Source organism: Monodon monoceros, unplaced genomic scaffold (assembly GCF_005190385.1).
Source record: "Monodon monoceros isolate NGI ecotype Baffin Bay Population unplaced genomic scaffold, NGI_Narwhal_1 Super_Scaffold_21, whole genome shotgun sequence".
NCBI classification, from domain to species: Eukaryota; Metazoa; Chordata; class Mammalia; order Artiodactyla; family Monodontidae; genus Monodon; species Monodon monoceros.
The window spans coordinates 83,108,514-83,130,975 of NW_021703778.1; the positions used below are offsets into that span (position 1 = coordinate 83,108,514).

The 22,462-nt window shown below is 38.2% G+C and overlaps 1 protein-coding gene across 1 annotated transcript in view; it reads left to right on the forward strand.

The window, feature by feature from the left end:
• Window positions 1–22,462, forward strand: part of FAM227B (family with sequence similarity 227 member B) — a 288,612-nt gene that overhangs the window by 246,258 nt on the left and 19,892 nt on the right. The window contains exon 13 of the mRNA XM_029237204.1: window positions 21,548–21,625. Within this exon, the coding sequence (XP_029093037.1) occupies window positions 21,548–21,625 (78 nt within the window). The remainder of the gene's footprint in view (window positions 1–21,547; window positions 21,626–22,462) is intronic.

The window sequence follows — 22,462 nt, forward strand, 5'->3', positions numbered from 1 at the left end:
TTTGTGGTATTTTTGTCTGATTTTCATATAAGGGTGATTCTGGCCTCATAGAATGAGTTCAGAAGTGTTCCTTCCTCTGCAATTTTTTGGAATTGTGTGTATATTAAATAGCCATGTGTGACTATTTAAACTTATACTTAAATTAATAAAATCAAAGATAAGTAAAAATTCGGTTCATCACTTACACTAGTCACATTTTAAGTGCTCATTAGCCGTGTGTGAGTGTTGTCCAGTACAGATATCAAACATGTCCATCATCACAAAAAAAAGTTCTATGGACAGCACTCTCTTGAATAAGAGGAAAAGTTTAATCCATTCACAGAACTTGAGATATCATCTTTGGATATCAGACAGCCAGCACATATAGAACTTTATTTTACCTTGCCACTTAACAGCTTTCTAATTTTAGAATTTTCGTGGCCTAAGATTATATATTATCTTGTTCATCCATTGTTTAATCCAACAAAATTACCAACCAAGTTAATTTCCCATCTGAGTTCTTAAATTTCCAGTCACACATTTTGCTTTTTTTACTTGGATTTTTTTTCCTTTTATTCTAGTTTCGTTTTATTTGATTTTTGTTTGTTTTTGCTCCATACAACATGGCTTCAATCCATAGTAGAAAGTGTGCTACTCTCTGTATAAGCCTTCAGCTAAACAACTTCATAAGTAGCCTAGATCTGTATAAAATTCTGATTGCCTTTTTGTATAGTCATATTTTTGATCCATGGACTCCCTTTACTTAATTCACATTGGTACTAATTTATATCACTTACCTAAAATAACCTACAGACTCTCCTGCTACGCTCTTAATGATTCCTTAAAGGATAAGATTTTTAATTTTAAAAAATATATTTAAGATTTATTTAATAGAGCATTTTATAAGCAGAGAAATATCATGGAGTCATAGTAGGATAAAGGATACATCAGGTATTTAAATTTTGCTCTTCAAAGAGAAAAGGAGGTTTTATTTTTAGTTTTAGGTAACTTTTCAAATGGAAAGCTATTCTAGACTTTGCTGAGTAGGTTACTAAGTTTCTTCTTTTCATGAACTCTGCCAATTAAGAATGGGGGCCAAGTTAAGAAAGGTTGGGGGGAGAAGGAACCTCATACTTTTTTTTAAAAAGAACTTGAGGAACAATGGGGTTTTGTTTTACATGAGTAAGTATGTGCACGTGTGTTGTAAGCATTTTGCAGCCCCCTTGAGCCAGAGACAATTACAGAATTGCTTGTAAGATCCAGCCCTTTTTTCTTACAGATTCAGTTTAAATTCTAGTTAGGGTTTTTTCTTTTCTTTTCGTTTAATAAAATACACAAGACCCAAACCACAATTCAGCAAACTTGTTATTAAACTAAATAATGAAAACTTTAGTTGACTTCGGTAATCAGGTTCCAGGGAGTGGGTTGTATCAATTCTTTTTAGCCAAAATTTGGACTTTAGATTATAAACATGGCTCAATGGAAAAATAAGAGGGGGAGCAGGAGGAGTTTTCATATTGGAGATTTAGTAAAAGTTCAGGTTGTTTTTTTTTTAGTGTAAATATGGTAAAGCCCAATTTGTAACAAATAAGAGAAGAAAACTTCATTTTCAGATACTTTAAATGATCTTTAGACATTGAAAAAAACAGATATTCTTGCTATACATGTTATTGGTCAATAAAAAAATCAGATGGAAAAGTCATAGCTTCTTGAATGCTTAGAATTTAAGACTAAAAAGTAATATCTCAAGTAAATATTAAAAATTGACTAAATTATAATTTTGTGTTTACTCAACTATTTCTCCTCCTAGGAGTTAGGCAGGCAAAGGAGAAAATCTACTCTGTTACTACACATTCACCCCATAAAAATCACTGTCATCTTATGGCTCCAAGTGATTCTGCAAGATGTTCCAGGATTTCAGAAAATAGAAACCCTATCCTAGCTTAGAGCTGAAGTCCTATGTATTTAAGGAAAAATCACATTGGCTCCTTTAGGTGGTTGCCTCATATGAATTTGTTCTCTGTTTTATTCCATTTTGGTCTGTGGGAAATGGGGACTCAAGAATTTCTCTTTTTATAGGAGGGACTTAGATATTCAGTCCAGTTACAAGCAGGGTGGGTAGAGAACCTGTACTTACAAAGCAAACCCAAAATTTGTGTGTTCATTTGGAATAGCTTTGTGGGGGGAGTAGGGGTTGATGGAAATAATGGGGATGGCTAAAGTTCCTCCAAACAACCCTTGGAACTGTCTCTGTTCAAGGGTATAACTTATAAAAATGGTAGAATCTCTATAAATCAACAACTCGTTTATCCAGCCTTATCAGGGAGTGAACTGTTACCCATAACTAAATTTTCCAGATAACTACAGCCAAGCATTTAAAGCACCAAAACTTTTTTTGTTAACTATTTTAATGAAAATTTTCCTTAAAGATATTTCATACTTCCCTGACTTCTCAAACAGTATAGCAAAAAGTAACTTTATCATGATGACTAGGCTTCTCAAGATGAAATCTGTAATAAATAAATAAAAGTTAAACATATGCCTAAAAAAAAATGATGAAATCTGTGACTCATCTGCACTGAGATATCAATAAGAATACTTGTATGAATGAATACCTATTACATACCAGGACTAGTACTAGTGAAGGTGCTAAGTAATCCAACAGCAAAGACAGAAACTGTGTCATCAGTGACAGAAGCCTGCAAAGATGCTGTAGTAGCACAAAGGAGCACCCTCATCCAATTTGAGACAGTGCTGCACTAAAGCAAAACAGTTTGCTAGGCTTTAATAGTCTTTATGCCTAATTTTTATAGTTCTTCTGTCTCCTACTTCAAAAACTGCCTGTTGTCCCTTCTCATTCCTATTAACTCCTTAAAGCCAAACATCATGAGAAACAAACTCATCTTTGTTTCTTAAAGTGGGGCAAACATCCTGGCAAGTTTGTTGAATGCTTTTAGTTAAATCTGTGTTAATATTTCCAGTAGTCCTGTTTCTTCAATGTTCTAGACTATGCTACGAAAACCTGCTGCTAATAATGTATTAAGTAATGAAACTTACTAAAACAGTAACCCTATTTTACACATCATTCCACACCATATAGAATCTGGGTGAGATTCCCACAGTGGTATTATCTCCTGTAGAATAAGGCACATGTGCTTAGCAATAACATTTTTTTAGTCTTTTTTTTTTCTTTACTTGACCATATTGTGAATGTTTGACACTTTTGCAAATGCAGCATTAGAATATTTGAAGTATAAAAAAGGTAAACATTAAGCAGAAGATAACTGCTCTAAGATCAGTTTAGGCCACACGCTGATAAGTTATACAAGAATTTAGTTTTTAGGATTATGAATCAAATGAATTCTAGTGTATAGAGGAGATTCTGGTCACTGCTTGCTGCTTACCTTCCTTTTACTTCTTATACAATAGCATTATGTGTAGAATGAGCACTTGAACCTGGGAATCTCAGGAGCATTCTGAGAATACTCCCAGAATTGTCTCTAAGGGATATGAAGAAAACAGTAAAGCCTCCTGCAACCTCATCCTAGGACATTATTTTTGGCAGATAGGAGCAAAATTTGCCCTTGAGCCATTCTTTTTCTAAGTCACACACACCCAAGCTCTCAGACAGGGTACTTCCCTTCAAGAAGCCTCAGTTTCTGCATGTATACTATAATCAAATTGGACCCTATGATTTCTAAGGCCCATTATTTCTCTAATACTCTGTGATTCTAAAGGGAGATCAAAGACCCCAGAGAATGAATGGAGGCCTCTAGGATGTCTCTATGTCTTTGTCTGTCACATCCCAACCACAGCTGTTGTGAAGTCCCAGAATAGGATCATTTTTATTTGTACCCAAATGGCTCCTTCTCCATTTAGTGTCTTGCCATGTAACCTCCACGTAGCAGTGCACAAGAAAATGAAGTGTGAGATCAATTCAGACAGTGGAATTGGAAAACATGCTGCCACAGTCATCCTGAAGGACTAGAATATAGCCATTCTTCATAATTTATAAGCTTTAAGTACTCTGTTTTTCTACAATTGGGAAAAAATAATGGCTTTAAGTATCTGAAGAGAATAAAAATTAGGATATTCATTAACAAATATTAACAGAAGTCTACTGAAAACCATCACCATTGAGTAGTGCAGGGAAATGCTACAGTCTTAGCACCAACTCCTTACACAACATGAATATAAAATTATGACCAAATTTTGTGGGCAATGAGAATGACTTTATAAAGAATGTATATCCAGTTCATTTCAATAATGACATATGTTCAAAATTAATCATTTATAAGAAATAAAACAGTTCTTTGTCTCAATACTAATAGTTTATAATGAATGTGAAAAGCAAAGAAAATTCAATTAGTTCAGAGTGAGAAACATCATCTTGCTACCAAATACGTCAACATGGAACTCATACTCAACGGCACAATATGTTTGTAGAAGGATAAAATCTTTGAAATTCTAACAGCACTCACAGGTAAAACCCATTTTTTTGTACTTCATGGATATTGCATTTTTTACAAATTGAAGATTCATGGCAACCCTGCTATGAGTGTGCCTGTCAGCCCCATTTTTCCAAGAGCATTTGCTCACTTCATGTCTCTGTGCCGCATTTTGGTAATTCTCACAATATTCCTAACTTTTTCATTATTATTATTATATTTGTTATGGTGATTTGTGATCAGTGATCTTTGATGTTACTATCTTAAGGTTTTGGGGCACCAGGTACCACACCTATTTAAGATGGCAAACTTAATAAATGTGTGTTCTGACTGCTCCACCAACTAGCCGTTCCCCAACCCCTCTGCCTCTCCTCAGGCCTCCCTATTTCCTGAGACACAATATTGAAATTAGGCCAATTAATATCCCTATAATGGAGGGAAAGGAAGAGTTGCACGTCTCTCAATTAAAATCAAAAGCTAGAAATGATTAAGCTTACTGAGGAAGGCATGTCAAAACCCGAGATAGGCTGAAAGCTACGCCTTTTGTGCCAAACAGCCATGTGGTGAAGGCAAAGGAAAAGTTCTTAAAGGAAATGAAAAGTCCTACTCCAGTGAACACATGAATAAGAAAGCAAAACAGCCTTATTGCTGATATGGAGAAAGTTTTAGTACTCTGGATAGACGAAAACAGACACAATGTTCCCTTCAGCCAAAGATGAACCTGCAATATTGCTGAGGTATGCCTGTAAATATTAGCAGGAAGTAGCTAATTGAACATGCCCATTTTAGTTTTAACATCTTTATTGGAGTATAATTGCTTTACGATGGTGTGTTAGTTTCTGCTTTGTAACAAAGAGAATCAGCTATACATATACATATATCCCCATATCCCCTCCCTCTTGTATCTCCCTCCCACCCCTCTAGGTGGTCACAAATCACCGAGCTGATGTCCTTGTGCTATGCGGTTGCTTCCCACTAGCTATCTATTTTACGTTTGGTAGTGTACACATGCCCATGCCACTCTCTCACTTCGTCCCAGCTTACCCTTCCCCCTCCCTGTGTCCTCAAGTCCATTCTCTACGACTGTGTCTTTATTCCCATCCTGCCCCTAGGTTCTTCATAACCTTTTTTTTTTTTTAGATTCCATATATATGTGTTACCATACGGTATTTGTTTTTCTCTTTCTGACTTACTTCACTCTGTATGACAGACTGTAGGTTCATCCACCTCACTACAAATAACTCAATTTCATTTCTTTTTATGGCTGAGTAATATTCCATTGTATATATGTGCCACATCTTCTTTATCCATTCATCTGTCAATGGACACTTAGGTTGCTTCCATGTCCTGGCTATTGTAAATAGAGCTGCAGTGAACATTATGGTACATGACTCTTTTTGAATTATGGTTTTCTCAGGGTATACGCCCAGTAGTGGATTGCTGGGTCGTATGGTAAGAACATGCCCTTTTTTTTTTTTTTTTTAATTTTTCAATTTTGTTGTATTTATTTTTTTATACAGCAAGTTCTTATTAGTCATCAATTTTATACACATCAGTGTATACATGTCAATCCCAATTGCCCAATTCATCACACCACCACCCCACCCCCTGCCACTTTACCCACTTGGTGTCCATACGTTTGTTCTCTACATCTGTGTCTCAATTTCTACACTGCAAACCGGTTCATCTGTACCATTTTTCTAGGTTCCACATATATGTGTTAATATACGATATTTGTTTTTCTGACTTACTTCACTCTGTATGACAGTCTCTAGATCCATCCACGTCTCTACAAATGGCCCAGTTTCGTTCCTTTTCATGGCTGAGTAATATCCCACTGTATATATGTACCACATCTTCTTTATCTATTTGTCTGTCAATGGGCATTTAGGTTGCTTCCATGACCTGGCTATTGTAAATAGTGCTGCAATGAACATTGGGGTGCACGTGTCTTTTTGAATTATGGTTTTCTCTGGGTATATGCTCAGTGGTGGGATTGCTGGGTCATATGGTAATTCTATTTTTAGTTTTTTAAGGAACCTCCATACTGTTCTCCATAGTGGCTGTATCAACTTACATTCCCACCAACAGTACAAGAGGGTTCCCTTTTCTCCACACCCTCTCCAGCATTTATTGTTTGTAGATTTTTTGATGATACCCATTTTAACTGGTGTGAGGTGATACCTTAGTGAAGTTTTGATTTGCATTTCACTAATAATTAGTGATGCTGAGCAGCTTTTCATGTGCTTCTTGGCCATCTGTATGTCTTCTTTGGAGAAATGTCTATTTATGTCTTCTGCCCATTTTTGGATTGGGTTGTTTGTTTTTTTAATATTGAGCTGCATGAGCTGTTTATATATTTTGGAGATTTGTCCGTTGATTCATTTGCAAATATTTTCTCCCATTCTGAGGGTTGTCTTTTCATCTTGTTTATGGTTTCCTTTGCTGTACAAAAGCTTTGAAGTTTCATTAGGTGCCATTTGTTTATTTTTGTTTTTATTTCCATTACTCTAGGAGGTGGATCAAAAAAGATCTTGCTCTGATTTATGTCAAAGAGTGTTCTTCCTATGTTTTCCTCGAAGAGTTTTATAGTATCCAGTCTTACATTTAGGTCTCTAATCAATTTTGAGTTTATTTTTGCGTATGGTGTTAGGCAGTGTTCTAATTTCATTCTTTTACATATAGCTGTCCACTTTTCCCAGCACCACTTATTGAAGAGACTGTCTTTTCTCCATTGTATATCCTTGCCTCCTTTGTCATAGATTAGTTGGCCATAGGTGCGTGGGTTTATTTCTGGGCTTTCTATCTTGTTCCATTGATCTATGTTTCTGTTTTTTGCTAGTACCATATTGTCTTGATTACTGTAGCTTTGTAGTATAGTCTGAAGTCAGGGAGTCTAATTCCTCCAACTCCATTTTTTTTCCCTCAAGACTGCTTTGGCTATTCGGGGTCTTTTGTGTCTCCATTCAAATTTTAAGATTTTTTGTTCTACTTCTGTAAAAAAAATGCCATTGGTAATTTGATAGGGATTGCATTGAATCTGTAGATTGCTTTGGGTAGTATAGTCTTTTTCACAATATTGATTCTTCCAATCCAGCAACATGGTATATCTCTCCATCTGTTGGTATCAGCTTTAATTTCTTTCATCAGTGTCTTATAGTTTTCTGCATACAGGTCTTTTGTCTCCCTAGGTAGGTTTATTCATAGGTATTTTATTCTTTTTGTTGCAGTGGTAAATGGGAGTGTTTCCTTCATTTCTCTTTCAGATTTTTCATCATTAGTGTATAGGAATGCAAGAGATTTCTGTGCATTAATTTTATATCCTGCAAATTTACCAAATTCATTGATTAGCTCTAGTAGTTTTCTGGTGGCATTTTTAGGATTCTATGTATAGTGTCATGTCATCTGCAAACAGTGACAGTTTTACTTCTTCTTTTCCAATTTGTATTGCTTTTATTTCTTTCTCTTCTCTGATTGCCGTGGCTAGGACTTCCAAAACTATGTTGAATAATAGTGTGAGAGTGGACATTCTTGTCTTGTTCCTGATCTTAGAGGAAATGCTTTCAGTTTTTCACCACTGAGAATGATGTTTGCTGTGGGTTTGTCATATATGGCCTTTATTATGTTGAGGTAGGTTCCCTCTGTGCCCACTTTCTGGAGAGTTTTTATCATAAATGGGTGTTGAATTTTGTCAAAAGCTTTTTCTGCATCTATTGAGATGATCATATGGTTTTTCTCCTTCAATTTGTTAATATGGTTTATCACATTGATTGATTTACATATATTGAAGAATCCTTGCATTCCTGGAATAAACCCCACTTGATCATGGTGTATGATCCTTTTAATGTGTTGTTGGATTCTGTTTGCTAGTATTTTGTTGAGGATTTTTGCATCTATATTCATCAGTGATATTGGTCTGTAATTTTCTTTTTTGTAGTATCTTTGTCTGGTTTTGGTATCAGGGTGATGGTGGCCTCATAGAATGAGTTTGGGAATGTTCCTTCCTCCGCAAGTTTTTGGAAGAGTTTGAGAAGGATGGGTGTTAGGTCTTCTCTGAATGTCTGATAGAATTCACCTGTGAACACATCTGGTCCTGGACTTTTGTTTGTTGGAAGATTTTTAATCACAGTTACAATTTCATTATTTGTGATTGGTCTGTTCTTATTTTCTATTTCTTCCTGGTTCAGTCTTGGAAGGTTATACCTTTCTAAGAATTTGTCCATTTCTTCCAGGTTGTCCATTTTATTGGCCTAGAGTTGCTTGTAGTAGTCTCTTAGGATGCTTTATATTTCTGCAGTGTCTGTTGTTACTTCTCCATTTTTATTTCTAATTTTAATGATTTGAGTCCTCTCCCTCTTTTTCTTGATGAGTCTGGCTAATGGTTCATCAATTTTGTTTATCTTCTCAAAGAACCAGCTTTTAGTTTTATTGATCTTTGCTATAGTTTGCTTTGTTTCTATTTCATTTATTTCTTCTCTGGTCTTTATGATTTCCCTCCTTCTGCTAACTTTGGGTTTTGTTTGTTCTTCTTTCTCTATTTCCTTTAGGTGTAAGGTTAGATTATTTATTTGAGATTTTTCTTGTTTCTTGAAGTAGGCTTGTATAGCTATAAACTTCCCTCTTAAAATTGCTTTTGCTGCATCCCGTAGGTTTTGAATCATCGTTTTTTCATTGTCATTTGGTCTAGGTATTTTTTGATTTCCTCTTTGAGTTCTTCAGTGATCAATTGGTTATTTAGTAACATATTGTTTAGTCGCCATGTGTTTGTGTTTTTTACATTTTTTCCCTGTAATTCATTTCTAATCTCATAGCATTGTGGTCAGAAAAGATGCTTGATATGATTTCAGTTTTCTTAAATTTACCGTGTCTTGATTTGTGACCCAAGATATGATCTATCCTGGAAAATATTCTGTGCGCACTTGAGAAGAAAGTGTAATCTGCTGTTTCTAGATGGAATGTCCTATAAATATCAATTAAATCTATCTGGTCTATTGTGTCATTTAAAGTTTGTGTTTTCTTATTTATTTTCATTTTGGATGATCTGTCCATTGGTGTAAATGAGGTGTTAAAGTTCCCCAGTATTATTGTGTTACTGTCAATTTCCTCTTTTAAAGCTGTTAGCAGTTGCCTTATGTGCTGAGGTGCTTCTGTGTTGGGTGCATATATATTTATAATTGTTATATCTTTTTCTTGGATTGATCCCTTGATCATTATGGAGTGTCCTTCCTTATCTCTTGTAATATTCTTTATTTTAAGTCTATTTTATCTGATATGAGTATTGCTACTCCAGCTTTCTTTTGATTTCCATTTGCATAGAATATCTTTTTCCATCCCCTCACTTTCAGTCTGCATGTGTCCCTAGGTCTGAAGTGGGTCTCTTGTAGACAGCATATATATGGGTCTTGTTTTGTATCCATTCAGCAAGCCTGTGTCTTTTGGTTGGAGCATTTAATCCATTCACGTTTGAGGTAATTATCGATATGTATGTTACTATGACCATTTTCTGAATTGTTTTGGGTTTGTTTTTGTAGGTCCTTTTCTTCTCTTGTGTTTCCCACTTAGAGAAGTTCCTTTAGCATTTGCTGTAGAGCTGGTTTGGTAGTGATGAATTCTCTCAGCTTTTGCTTGTCTATATAGCTTTTGATTTCTCCATCGAATATGAATGAGATCCTTGCCTGGTAGAGTAATCAAGGTTGTAGGTTCTTCCTTTTCATCACTTTAATTATATCATGCCACTCCCTTCTGGTTTGTAGAGTTTCCACTGAGAGATCTGCTGTTAACCTTATGGGAGTTCCCTTGTATGTTATTTGTTGTTTTTCCCTTGCTGCTTTCAATAATTTTTCTTTGTCTTTCACTTTTGCCAGTTTGATTACTATGTGTCTCGATGTGTTTCTCCTTGGGTTTATCCTGTATGGGACTCTCTGTGCTTCCTGGACTTGGGTGGCTATTTCCTTTCCCGTGTTAGGGAAGTTTTCGACTATAATCTCTTCAAATATTTTCTCGGGTCCTTTGTCTCTCTCTTCTCCTTCTAGGACCCTTATAATGTGATTGTTGGTGTGTTTAATGTTGTCCCAGTGGTCTCTTAGGCTGTCTTCATTTCTTTTCATTTTTTTTTCTTTATTCTGTTCCACAGCAGTGAATTCCACCACTCTGCCTTCCAGGTCACTTATCCGTTCTTCTGCCTCAGTTATTCCGCTATTGATTCCTTGTAGTGTAGTTTTCACTTTAGTTATTGTATTGTTCACCTCTGTTTGTTTGTTCTTTAATTCTTCTAGGTCTTTATTAAACATTTCTTGCATCTTCTAGATCTTTGCCTCTGTTCTTTTTCCGAGGTCCTGGATCATCCTCACTATCATTATTCTGAATTCTTTTTCTGGAAGGTTGACTATCTTAGTTGTTGACTTCATTTAGTTGTTTTTCTAGGGTTTTATCTTGTACCTTCATCTGCTACATAGCCCTCTGCCTTTTCATCTTATCTATCTTTCTCTGAATGTGGTTTTTGCTCCACTGGCTGCAGTATTGTAGTTCTTCTTGCTTCTGCTGTCTGCCCTCTAGTGGATGAGGCTATCTCAGAGGCTTGTGCAAGTTTCCTAATGGGAGGGACTGGTGGTGGGTAGAGCTGACTGTTGCTCTGGTGGGCAGAGCTCAGTAGAACTTTAATCCACTTGACTGTTGATGGGTGGGGCTGGATTCCCTCCCTGTTGCTTGTTTGGCCTGAGGCAAGCCAACACTGGAGCCTACCTGGGCTCTTTGGTGGGCTAATGGTGGACCCTGGGAGAACTCACGCCAAGGAGTACTTCCCAGAACTTCTGCTGCCAGTGTTCTTGTCCCCACAGTTAGCCACAGCCACCACCCAACTCTGCAGGTGACCCTCCCACACTAGCTGGTGGGTCTGGTTCAGTCTCCCCCGGGGTCACTGCTCCTTCCCCTGGGTCCTGATGGACACAGTACTTTGTGTGTGCCCTCCAAGCGTGGAGTCTCTGTTTCCCCCAGTCTTTTTGAAGTCCTGCAGTCAAATCCCACTCGCCTTCAAAGTCTGATTCTCTAGGAATTCCTCCTCCTGTTGCCAGACCCCAGGTTGGGAATCTGACATGGGGCTCAGAACCTTCACTCCAGTGGGTGGAATTCTGTGGTATAAGTGTTCTCTGGTTTGTGAGTCACCCACCCAGCAGTTACAGGATTTGATTTTATTGTGATTGCGCCCCTCCTACCGTCTCATTGTGACCTCTCCTTTGTCTTTGGATGTGGCGTATCTTTTTTGGTGAGTTCCAATGTCTTCCTGTCGATGATTGTCCACCAGCTAGTTGTGTTTCTGGTGTTCTCACAAGAGGGAGTGAGAGCACGTCCTTCTTCTCTGCCAACTTGATTCCTGTCATTTCTTTTTCTAAGCACCCCCAAATTAAACAGCTGATGCTGAGTTATGCTATCTGGTCTCATGCCCATTTTTAAAATACCTTCTCATCCCCTATAATACAACCTTCAAATTGACAAACTTCCCAATTTCTATAAAGTGATTCCGTCATTATCCTTGCCATAATTGATCCTTCCTTCTCCCTATCTCTTATGCAGCCCCCATATCTAAATATTAAACAGATTCTCTCCTATATTCCTTTGCAAAATCTCAAATTCCACCCCACTCTCTCCAAGCCTTTTGCCATTACCCCAGTGATGGGTTGGAACTTAAATAGGCTCATTTTCTACCTCTAATAGAGGTAGAAAATCTTAACAGGATGAGAGCTACGAAAACATGAAGCTCAACCTTCATACTTTACAGATAAGGAAAAGGAGGGCCAACCCTGTCAACTACCTGGGCTACCATGGCCCTAGATGGCAAGTGCTGACCATAGTGCAAGAACTAGAGCTGAATCTCCAGCATGGCACTCTATAATCTGTGGGAAATGTGACCTGTTAATGCCAGCCAAGGAGCAATGAAGAACTAAGAGGGTACTAAAAGAAGAGCATCGAGAGAGATGAGTGAAAGACACTGAAGACACACATTCTGTTGACTTCCCAATTTTGCTTCATGCTGGCCCCGAAGAGGGCTATTTCCTGAATGTGTCCTTGAAGCCAATAATGAGAGCATTCTCATTGCTCATGTGTACATGCAGTTGTCACTACTGGTCTGCCTCCTGGGAAGGCCGGATGCTATCACTGCACTGATGTGATTTTCACCTACATAATGCACATAAACTTTTCATTAAATTATAAGTTTAAGAAACATATACCATTGTGACATGAAAGTCAGGCTTATGTCTTTTTTTATGGAAGTGTAGTTGATTTACAATATTGTGTTAGTTTCAGGTGTACAGCAAAGTAATTCCATTTTATATATATTATATATATATATTTTTCAGATTATTTTTCATTGTAGCTTATTACAAGATCATGAATATAGTTCCCTGTGCTATATAGTAAATCCTTGTTGCTTATCTATTTTATGTATAGTAGTATGTATCTGTTAATCTCCCATACTCCTATTTTATAACTCCCCCACTCCCTTTCCCCTTTGGTAACCATAAGTTTGTTTTCTATGTCTCTGAGTCTGTTTCTGTTTAATACATACATTCATTTGTATTACTTTTTAGATTCCACATATAAGTGATATCATATATTTGTCTTTGTCTGACTTACTTCACGTAGTATAATATTATCTAGGTCCATCCATGTTGCTACAAATGGCAATATTTCATTCCTTTTTATAATGCTGAGTAATACTCTATTATATATATATATTTGATCCTTCAAATATATATATTTATATACACACACACACACACACACATATATACCACTTCTTCTCGAGCCTATTGACATTTGGGTTGGTTCCATGTCTTGGCTATTGTACATAGTGCTGCTATGAACAGAGGGATGTGTGTATCTTTTCGAATTAGAGTTTTCATTGTTTCAAGATGTATGCCCAGGAGTGGGATTGCTGGGTCATGTGGTAGTTCTATTTTTAGTTTTCTAAGGAATCTGCATACTGTCTTCCATAGTGGCTGCACCAATTTACATTCCCACCAACAGTGTAGGAGGGTTCCCTTTTTTCCACACCCTCTCCAGCATTTATTATTTGTAGACATATTTTTTTTTTTGTGGTACGCGGGCCTCTCACTTTTGTGGCCTCTCCCGTTGTGGAGCACAGGCTCCAGATGCACAGGCTCAGCGGCCATGGCTCACGGGCTCAGCCGCTCTGCGGCATGTGGGATCCTCCCAGACCGGGACATGAACCCGTGTCCCCTGCATTGGCAGGCGGACTCTCAACCACTGCACCACCAGGGAAGCCCTAGACTTTTTTTTCATAAAGCTTTTTTTTTTTTTTTTTGGCTGAGTTGGGTCTTCGTTGCTGCATGTGGGCTTTCTCTAGTTGCAGTGAGCAGGGGCTACTCTTCATTGCGGTGCACGGGCTTCTTATTGTGGTGGCTTCTCTTGTTGTGGAGCACAGGCTCTAGGCACGTGGGCTTCAGTAATTGCAATGCGTGGGCTCAGTAGTTGTGGCTCAAGGACTCTAAGCACAGGCTCAGTAGTTGTGGCGCACGGGCTTAGTTGCTCCGCAGCATGTGGGATCTTCCTGGACCAGGGCTTGAACCCATGTCCCCTGCATTGGCAGGCAGATTCTTAACCACTGTGCCACCAGTGATGTCCCTATATGTAGACTTTGATGACAGCCATTCTGACTGGTGTGAGGTGATACCTAATTGTGGTTTTGATTTGCTTTTCTCTGATAATTAGTGATGTTGAGCATCTTTTCATGTGCCTGTTGGTCATCTGTATGTTTTCTTTGGAGAAATGTCTATTTAGGTTTTCTGCCCATTTTTTGATTGGGTGGTTTGTTTTTTTGATATTGAGTTGTATGAGCCGCTTGTATATTTTAGATATTAACCCCTTGTTGGTTGCATCATTTGCAAATATTTTCTCCCATTCAACAGGTTGTCTTTTCGTTTTGATGGTTTCCTTTGCTGTGCAAAAGTTTTTAAGTTTGATTAGGTCCCATTTGTTCATTTTTGCTTTTATTTCTTTTGCCTTCAGAAACTGATTTAAGAAAATATTGCCGCAACTTATGTCCAAGAATGTTTTGCCTGTGTTCTCTTTTGTTTTATGGTGTCATGTCTTATATTTAGATCATTTAACAATTTTGAGTTTATTTTTGTATATGGTGTGAGGGACTCTTGTATTTCATTGATTTATATGTAGCTGTCTAGCTTTCCCAGCACCAGTTGTTGATGAGACTGTATTTACTCCATTGTATACTCTAAGTAGATTAATTGACTGTATGTGTGTGGTTTATTTCTGGGCTCTATAGGTCTGTTCCATTGACCCATATATCTCATTTTTTGCCAATACCATGATGTTCTGATTACTGTAGCTTTGTAGTATTGTCTAAAGTCTGGAAGGGTTGTGCTTCCAGCTTTGTTCTTTTTCCTCAGGATTGCTTTGGCAATTCTAAGTCTTTTGTGGTTCCATATAAATTTTAGGATTATTTGTTCTAGTTTTGTGAAAAATGTCATGAGTATTTTGATAGGGGTTGCATTAAATTTATAGATCGCTTCAGGCAGTATGACCAATTTGATAATATTAATTTTTCTAATCCAAGAGCATAGGATATCTTTCCATTTCTTTGAATCATCTTCAATTTCTTTTGTTACTGTTTTATAGTTTTTAGCAAATAGTTCTTCCACCTTCTTGGTTAAGCTTATTCCTAGTTACTTTTTTTGGATACAATTTTAAATGGAATTTTTTTTAACTTTCTCCTTCTGATACTTCATTGTAGTGTAAAGAAATGCAACAGATTTCTGTATATTTATCTTGTGTTCTGCTACCTTGCTGAATTCATGTATTAGGTCTAATACTTTTTGTGTGGAGACTTTAGATTTCTCTATATAGAGTATCTTGTCATCTGCAAATGGTGACAGTTTTACCTCTTCCCTTCCAATTTGGATACCTTTTATTTCTTTTTCTTACTTGATTGCTGTGGCTACAGCTTCCAATATGATGTTGAATAGCAGTGGAGAGGGCGGGCATCCTTGTCTTGCTCCTGAATTTAGCAGGAAAGCCTTCAGCTTTTCACAATTGAGTATTAGGTTGGCTGTGGGTTTGTCATAAATGCCTTTATTATGTTGAGATATGTTCTCTCTATACCCATTTTGGTGAGAGTTTTTATCATGAATGGATGTTGACTTTGGTCAAATGCTTTTTCTGTGTCTCTTGAGATTATCATGTGTTTTTTGCCTTTCCTTTTCTTAATGTGGTATATCACATTGATTTATTTGTGTATGTTGAACCATCCTTATGACCCTGGGATAAATCCAACTTGATCATGATGTAGGTCTTTTTATGTATTGTTGGGTTCCATTTCCTAATATTTTCTTGAGGATTTTTGCATCTATATTCATCAAAGATATTGGCCTGTAACTTTCTTTTCTGGTAGTGTCTTTGTCTGGTTTGGTATCAGGGTGATGGCTTCACAGAATGAATTTGAGAGGGTTCCTTCCTCTTCAGTATTTTTTTTTTTTTTGAATAGTTTGAGAAGGATAGGTATAGGTTCTTTGTATGTTTGGTAGAATTCCTCAGTGAAGCCATCTGGTTCTGGATTTTTGTTTGCAGGGAGTTTTTTATTATTATTATTGCAGATTCTGTTTTACATCTAGTGATCAGTCTGCTCAAATCATCTGTTTCTTCTTGACTCAGTTTTGGCAGGCCATTTCTAAAAACTTGTCCATTTCTAGGTTTCCAATTTATTGGCATATAATTGTTCATAGTATTCTCTTATGATTTTTTGTACTTCTGCAGTATCCATTGTTATTTCTCCACTTTCATTTCTTATTTTGTTTATTTGGGTTCTCTTTCTTTTCTTCTTGGTGAGCCTGGCTAGAGGTTTGTCGATTTTGTTTCTCTTTTCCAAAAAACAGCTCTTGGTTTCATTGATGCTTTCAGTTGCTATTCTGTTCTCTACTTAATTTATTTTCCCTCTGATCTTTATTATTTCCTTCCTTATGCTGACTTTGAGTTTTGTTCTTCTTTTTCTGATTTTTTTAAGTGGTAGGTTAGGTTGTTTGAGATTTTTCTTGTTCCTTGAGGAAGGCCTGTATTACTGTGAACTTCCCTTTTAGAACTGCTTTTGCTGCATCCCATAGTTTTTGTAAAGTTGTGTTTTCATTGTCAATTGTCTTGAAGTATTTTCTGATTTCATTATTGACCCATTGGTTTGTTATAGCATCTTGTTTAGTCTCCATGTGTTCTTTTCCCATTTTTCTTTTTGTGGTTGATTTCTAGTTTCATACCATTGTGGTTAGAAAATATACTTGAAATAATTTCTAGCCTCTTAAATTTGTTGAGGCTTGTTTTGTGACTTAATATGTGGTCTATCCTAGAGAATGTTCCATGCACACTTGGAAAGAATGTGTATTCTGGGTTTTTTGGATGTAGGGTCCTGTAGATATCAAATAAGTTCACCTTGTCTATTGTATCATTTAGGACCTCTGTTGCCTTATTGGTTTTCTGTCTAGAATATCTGTCCATTAATGTCAGTGGGGTTTTAAAGACCCCTACTGTTGTATTCCTGTCAAGTTCTCCCTCTCTGTCTGTTAGTATTTGTTTTATATCTTTCAGTGTTCCTATATTGAGTGCATGCACATTAATGAGTGTAATATCCTCTTCTTGTATTGGTCCCTTTTTCATAATATAATGTACTTCTTTGTCCCTCCTTATGGACTTTGTTTTAAAGTCCATTTTGTCTGATATATGAGTATTGCTACCCCTGCTTTCTTGTCATTTCCATTTGCTTGAAATATCTTTTTCCACCTTCTCACTTTCTGTGTGTGTCTTTCACCTTGAAGTGAGTCTCTTGTAAGTGACATATTGTAGGTTCTTGTTTTCTTATCCAATCTGCTGCTCTGTGTCTTTTGATCAGAGCATTTGTTCCATTGACATTTAAAGTAATTATTGATAGGTATGTACTTATTGCCATTTTAAACCTTGTTTTCCTGTCAGTATTGTAGTTCTTTGTTTCTTCTTTTTGTTTTTCCTTTTGTGCTTTGATGGTTCTTTTGTATTATGCTTGAGTTCCTTTCTTTTTGGTATTTGTGAACCTATGGTATGTTCTTGATCTGTGGTTACCCTGGTTTTCAAGTATGTTGACCCCTAACTATATCTATTTGCTTTAAACTGATAGTCATACAAGCTTAAACACACTCTAAACAATCCACATTTTTATAGTTCACTCCTCCACATTCTTTGATTTTGATGTCCTATTTTACATCTTATCCTTTTGCTGCTAATTGTCGTCATAATCACTTTCACAAAAAATTTTTGATTGTTTTTTCATCTATGTACTGGCTTAAGTGATCTTCAATCCTTTTATGTATTTGCCTTTTCTATTGTGACTGTCCCTTTCCTATAGATTCTTGTTTCTTTTCTGTTTAGAGAAGACCCTTCAATGTATCTTCTAGGATAGGTTTAGTATTGCTGAATTCTTTTGGGTTTCGCTTGTCTGAGAAATTCTTTATCTCTCCTTCTATTCTAAATGATAATCTTGCTGGGTAGAGTTGCAGGTTTTCCCTTTCAGGACTTTGAATATATCATGCCACTCCCTCCTGACCTGCAAAGTTTCTGCAGAGAAATCAGCTGATAGCCTTATGGGGGTTCTCACGTAACTGACTCTTTGTTTTCTCTTGCTTTTAGAATCCTCTCTTTAACTTTTGCCTTTTTAATTATGATATGTGTTGGTGTGGATCTGTTTGAGTTCATCTTGTTTGGGATCCTCTGTGCTTCTTGTACTTGGATATCTGTTTCCTTTAGGTTTGGGAAGTTTTCAGCAATAATTTCTCCAAATACACTTTCAATCCCCTTTTCTCTCTCTTTTCCTTCTGGAACCCAGCTTATGCATAGTTTGGCATGCTTTATATTATCCTATAGATTTTGTATGCTGCTTTCATTTTTTTCATTTGTCTTTCTGTCTGCTCTTCTGATTGGGTGATTTCCATTAGTATGTCCTCCAGATCACATATTCATTCTTCTGTGTTATTTCGTCTATTCATTGCTTCTAGATTGGTTTTTATCTCACTAAGTTGTCTAATTTTGATTTGATATTTTCTAGTTTCTTACTACAGTGATCTGCATTTCTATCAATCTTTTCATTCCTTTAGCATTTTTATCACCTCCTTTTTGAACTCAGGGTATAGTAGACTGGTGAGGTCTGTTTCATTATTTGTTCTTTCAGGGGATTTCTTTTATTTTAATTTGGAGTAGTTTCTCTGCTTTTTCATTTTACTTAACTTTCTCTGTCTCTATGAATTTAGGAGAAACAGTTATCTACTGTGGTCTTGAAGGGATATTTTTATTTGGAAGCACCCCTGTGTAGACTGTGAATCCAATATTCTGGTGCGAGGGCTGGTTTCAGTATGGGTACCAGCCACATCTTTCCTCAGAGTGTGCTAGTTGTTATCTCCTTGATAGGGGAGTAACTGGTGTGGTGTCCAGAGCCTGTGCTCTGGGTGGGACCTCCTCCTTGCTCTGTGGCTCTTACAGCCCTGTCAGCGGTGGTGTCTGCTCCCCAGTTGTCAGAGTAAAAGCCCTGAGGGTCAGGTTCACTCAGTCTCCTTTGACCTTGAGTGCGTGACCTGATCCAAAGGAGGTGACTGCTGAAGCAACTGAGGCCCATGTCGTTACAGCGAATCTATGCACTACCCATGCAGACATCTGCAGTTCTGTCTAGAAGCAGCCAAATGCCACATCTCTTTTCCTGTGTTCATCCCAGACCTAGTGCTAGGCTGTGGTGTGGAATGGGCTGGTGCTGGGGGCTGAGGCTTTGTGGCTGCAGGAATCAAGGTGGTTGTGCTGCTGCCTGAGAACTAGGCTGCCTCTGTGCCAGACCTCTCCCAGGACCTGTCCGTGCCAGATGCTGCTCCAAGTTGCGGTGTGGGGTGGGCAGAGCCAGTGAACTCCCTTTGGGAAACCAACCACTGCATACTTCTACCCAGGGGCTCTCCATCTGAGACTCAGCACTCCCTGAGCATCTCTGTGGCATTACCCTTTGCAGGCGCTGACAAAATCCGCCACAGCCGGACTCACCCCTGCCATGCAAGCAGTGACAAAGAGCTCTGCAGTCTGGCCCAGACTATACCCCAGGCCCTCCGAGCTATCTCCACTAAGCTAGATCGAGTCCTCTCCCAGGGTCTGTCTGTCAGAGATTCAGCGCTTAGCCATTGCACGTATTTGTAGCCCTGCCCAATGCACACCTGATATTGGGTAGTGTGGCAAGCCAGCTGCCAGTCTCTCTCTGTCCTGATTGTCAGCAAGCCAGCACACACACACTCCTCACAAGTAGAGTCTGGGCTTCTCCAGCCCCTCTATCTGTCCCAGCGGATTTCCCAGCAGGCAAGGGGGCTCCCCAGGGTCTGCCCACGTAGACCTTTTCTCCTTTATAGATCCCTCCCAGGGACACCAGTCCTGTCCTGATTCCCTTTTTCCCATCCTACTCAGTTATGTGGAGATCTTTCTTGCAGCTTTGGTTATATAGGAGATCTTCTGCCAGTCTCCAGCTGGTTTCCTGTGAGAAATGTTCCACATGTAGATGTATTTTTGATGTGTTTGTGGGGGAAGGTGAGCTCCACATTCTCCCCTCTGCCATCTTGATCCCCCTCCAGGCTTATCTCTTTCTTTAAGGAAAACCATACTCTAAAACCTAGCTATGATGAAGGGGTTAAAGTAAACTTGGAATGCATCATAAAGAGCAGTGGACTTCTCTGTAAAATCTATTTCAGAGAATTCCTATCCTATTCAGGATAACATAATCATCCAGACCCTCGCAAACTCTGTGCTTAGTAGGATGGAGTATGGTCTGCTATCAACACTGCTTCCCAACAACTTAGTGATGCTGTTAAGGAAACTTCTTAAACAGGTTCTATGGCTGGCAGAGAGAATTTATCACCATGGCATTGCTGAGAAAGTCATCTGGAGTGTACAGAAAACAAATGTTCTTTGCCTTGATTCTAAGACCTTAATAGTCAAATTATAAGTGATTGAAGATACTTTCTGAGTAGTTTAGAGTGTCATAGGAAAGATATAAATTTTATTCAAGTTTATTGTGAGAATCTTTGTTGTGGAGCCATTCATATTTTTCCTTCTGGTTATCTCAACTGAGATATAATACTCAGGAAATTAAGGTCATAAGGTTAAGTGCCTATGTGGTCTTGTCCCAGGGACCAGATCTACTGAGCTTCTCCTAACTTTCTTATACCAGATAATTAAGATTAAAATGAGTATCAAGGACATCCTTGAAGGGAGCATAAATGTGTTTTAAATGAGCAAATTGCATTCATAGAAAGATGGAGGTAATACTGAAGTGTGGTTCAGGTTGGAGAGTGGGACCATGGGAGGACAGACTCATTCCTGCATCTTGGTGACTGCAGAGGTTTAAGAGCTCCTAGTTTACCAATGAGGCTAAGGTCTTAACACAAGATGAGGGCTGCCTCCTTGAATCATTTACCAGTTGCCACTTCAGAGGGAAGCATCTGCTTTCCAGACACAGACATGGGTTAAGACCAGTGTTAGGGACACAGCCACAGGCTATACCAGAAACAGACAGCAGAAGAGCCCCAGCCACATTAGCAGAACATTTTTATCTTCTGCCTGTCATCCTTTTCCATGCAGTTAGCAGAGGTTGGGCTAACTGAGGCAGCCAACATATGCTGCCAGTCACCTCCAGAGCCTCTCAGAAGTCAAGAGACTTTGAAGTTCTCAGTATATGTAGAAATGAAGAAATGTCTAAACAGAGTTACAAAAGGTACATTTAAAATTTTACATTTAACAAATCGCTGCCTGTAAAGCACACCAAAAAAACATGAAAATAGTAATTATGGGACTTATGAAACTACTAAGTCCTTGTGCGCTATGGATGGTGTGGTCCAGATAATGGGATATAAGTTTAAAGTAGTCAGATGGGTATTGTCTCCTTTTGGTCCTTTCAGTGCAACGCCAGACATAATATTCGTGTTTATACTTGAGACCCTTCATGACTGGGAAGCCCAGGCAAGATGGCTCCCTGAGTCCCCCTGTGAAGGATACTGTTAACCTCTCTCAAGTTTTCCTAGTTGAAAATCTTTCCTTAACCATAAGCCTATCACGCCACCTGCTCCAACTTATTGTGATATTCTAAAGGAGGCAAAAAGACAATTTGCAAACAACCAAAAGGATTTTAGAATGTAAGTTGACTCCATACTATTGATAAATATAAAATCATAGAATCCTTTAGAGCTGTAAGCAATCACAGAAATTATCTACAACTAACCTTCTTATTTTACTGACGAGGAGAGTCGCCTCTGAGCATCTTATAGACTCGGAGATTCTTTTCAGGTAGGTATCAAGAATGTATGTTGTAACCACGGAGACACGGCACATGTCAGGGATTGAAAAAAGGAAGGGAGCTTTTCCTGTGGTCTGGGTGGGGGGATGCACACCAACGTGGAGAGACCAGGAGAGAGTTCCCAGGAAGAGAGATTGGAGTATTGTTCATTTACAAAGATAAGCCCTGGAAGAAGAACAGAAAGGTTGTCTGTAATAGAAGGAGTTCCTTGTAGCTGGGGTGGCAGCAGGGGTGATATGGAGGAAAGCAAGGCAAGGAGTTCTTTTCGGAAACGTTTTCTTGGGGAAACATTTTAAGTGTTTTGTGCTTAACTAAAATGATTACTCTTGGCCAGTTATGGTATTCTTATGTGCCAGGAAGTGAGAAATGCCTTAATGAGGATGTCCATCGATTTTTATGAGGACAAATTGGCAGGGTCCAATTTTTCTGTCTGTGATATCAAGGTCACTGCCTAGCTGTCTTATTGCCTTAAAGGGGAGAAAGGATGGGCATCCTACCCTTTGGGTACCTGATGCTGTTCCGGAAACACATCAAAGAGAGGTAAACAGAAGAGCAGCCAGCCTTATCCTATGCAGCAGGCAGGACAGAAGTCTGAGCCTCTACTTTCCCTGGGGCCCCACTCCCCTCCCACTGACATACACACATGCGCATGCACGCACACAGACACACACACAGA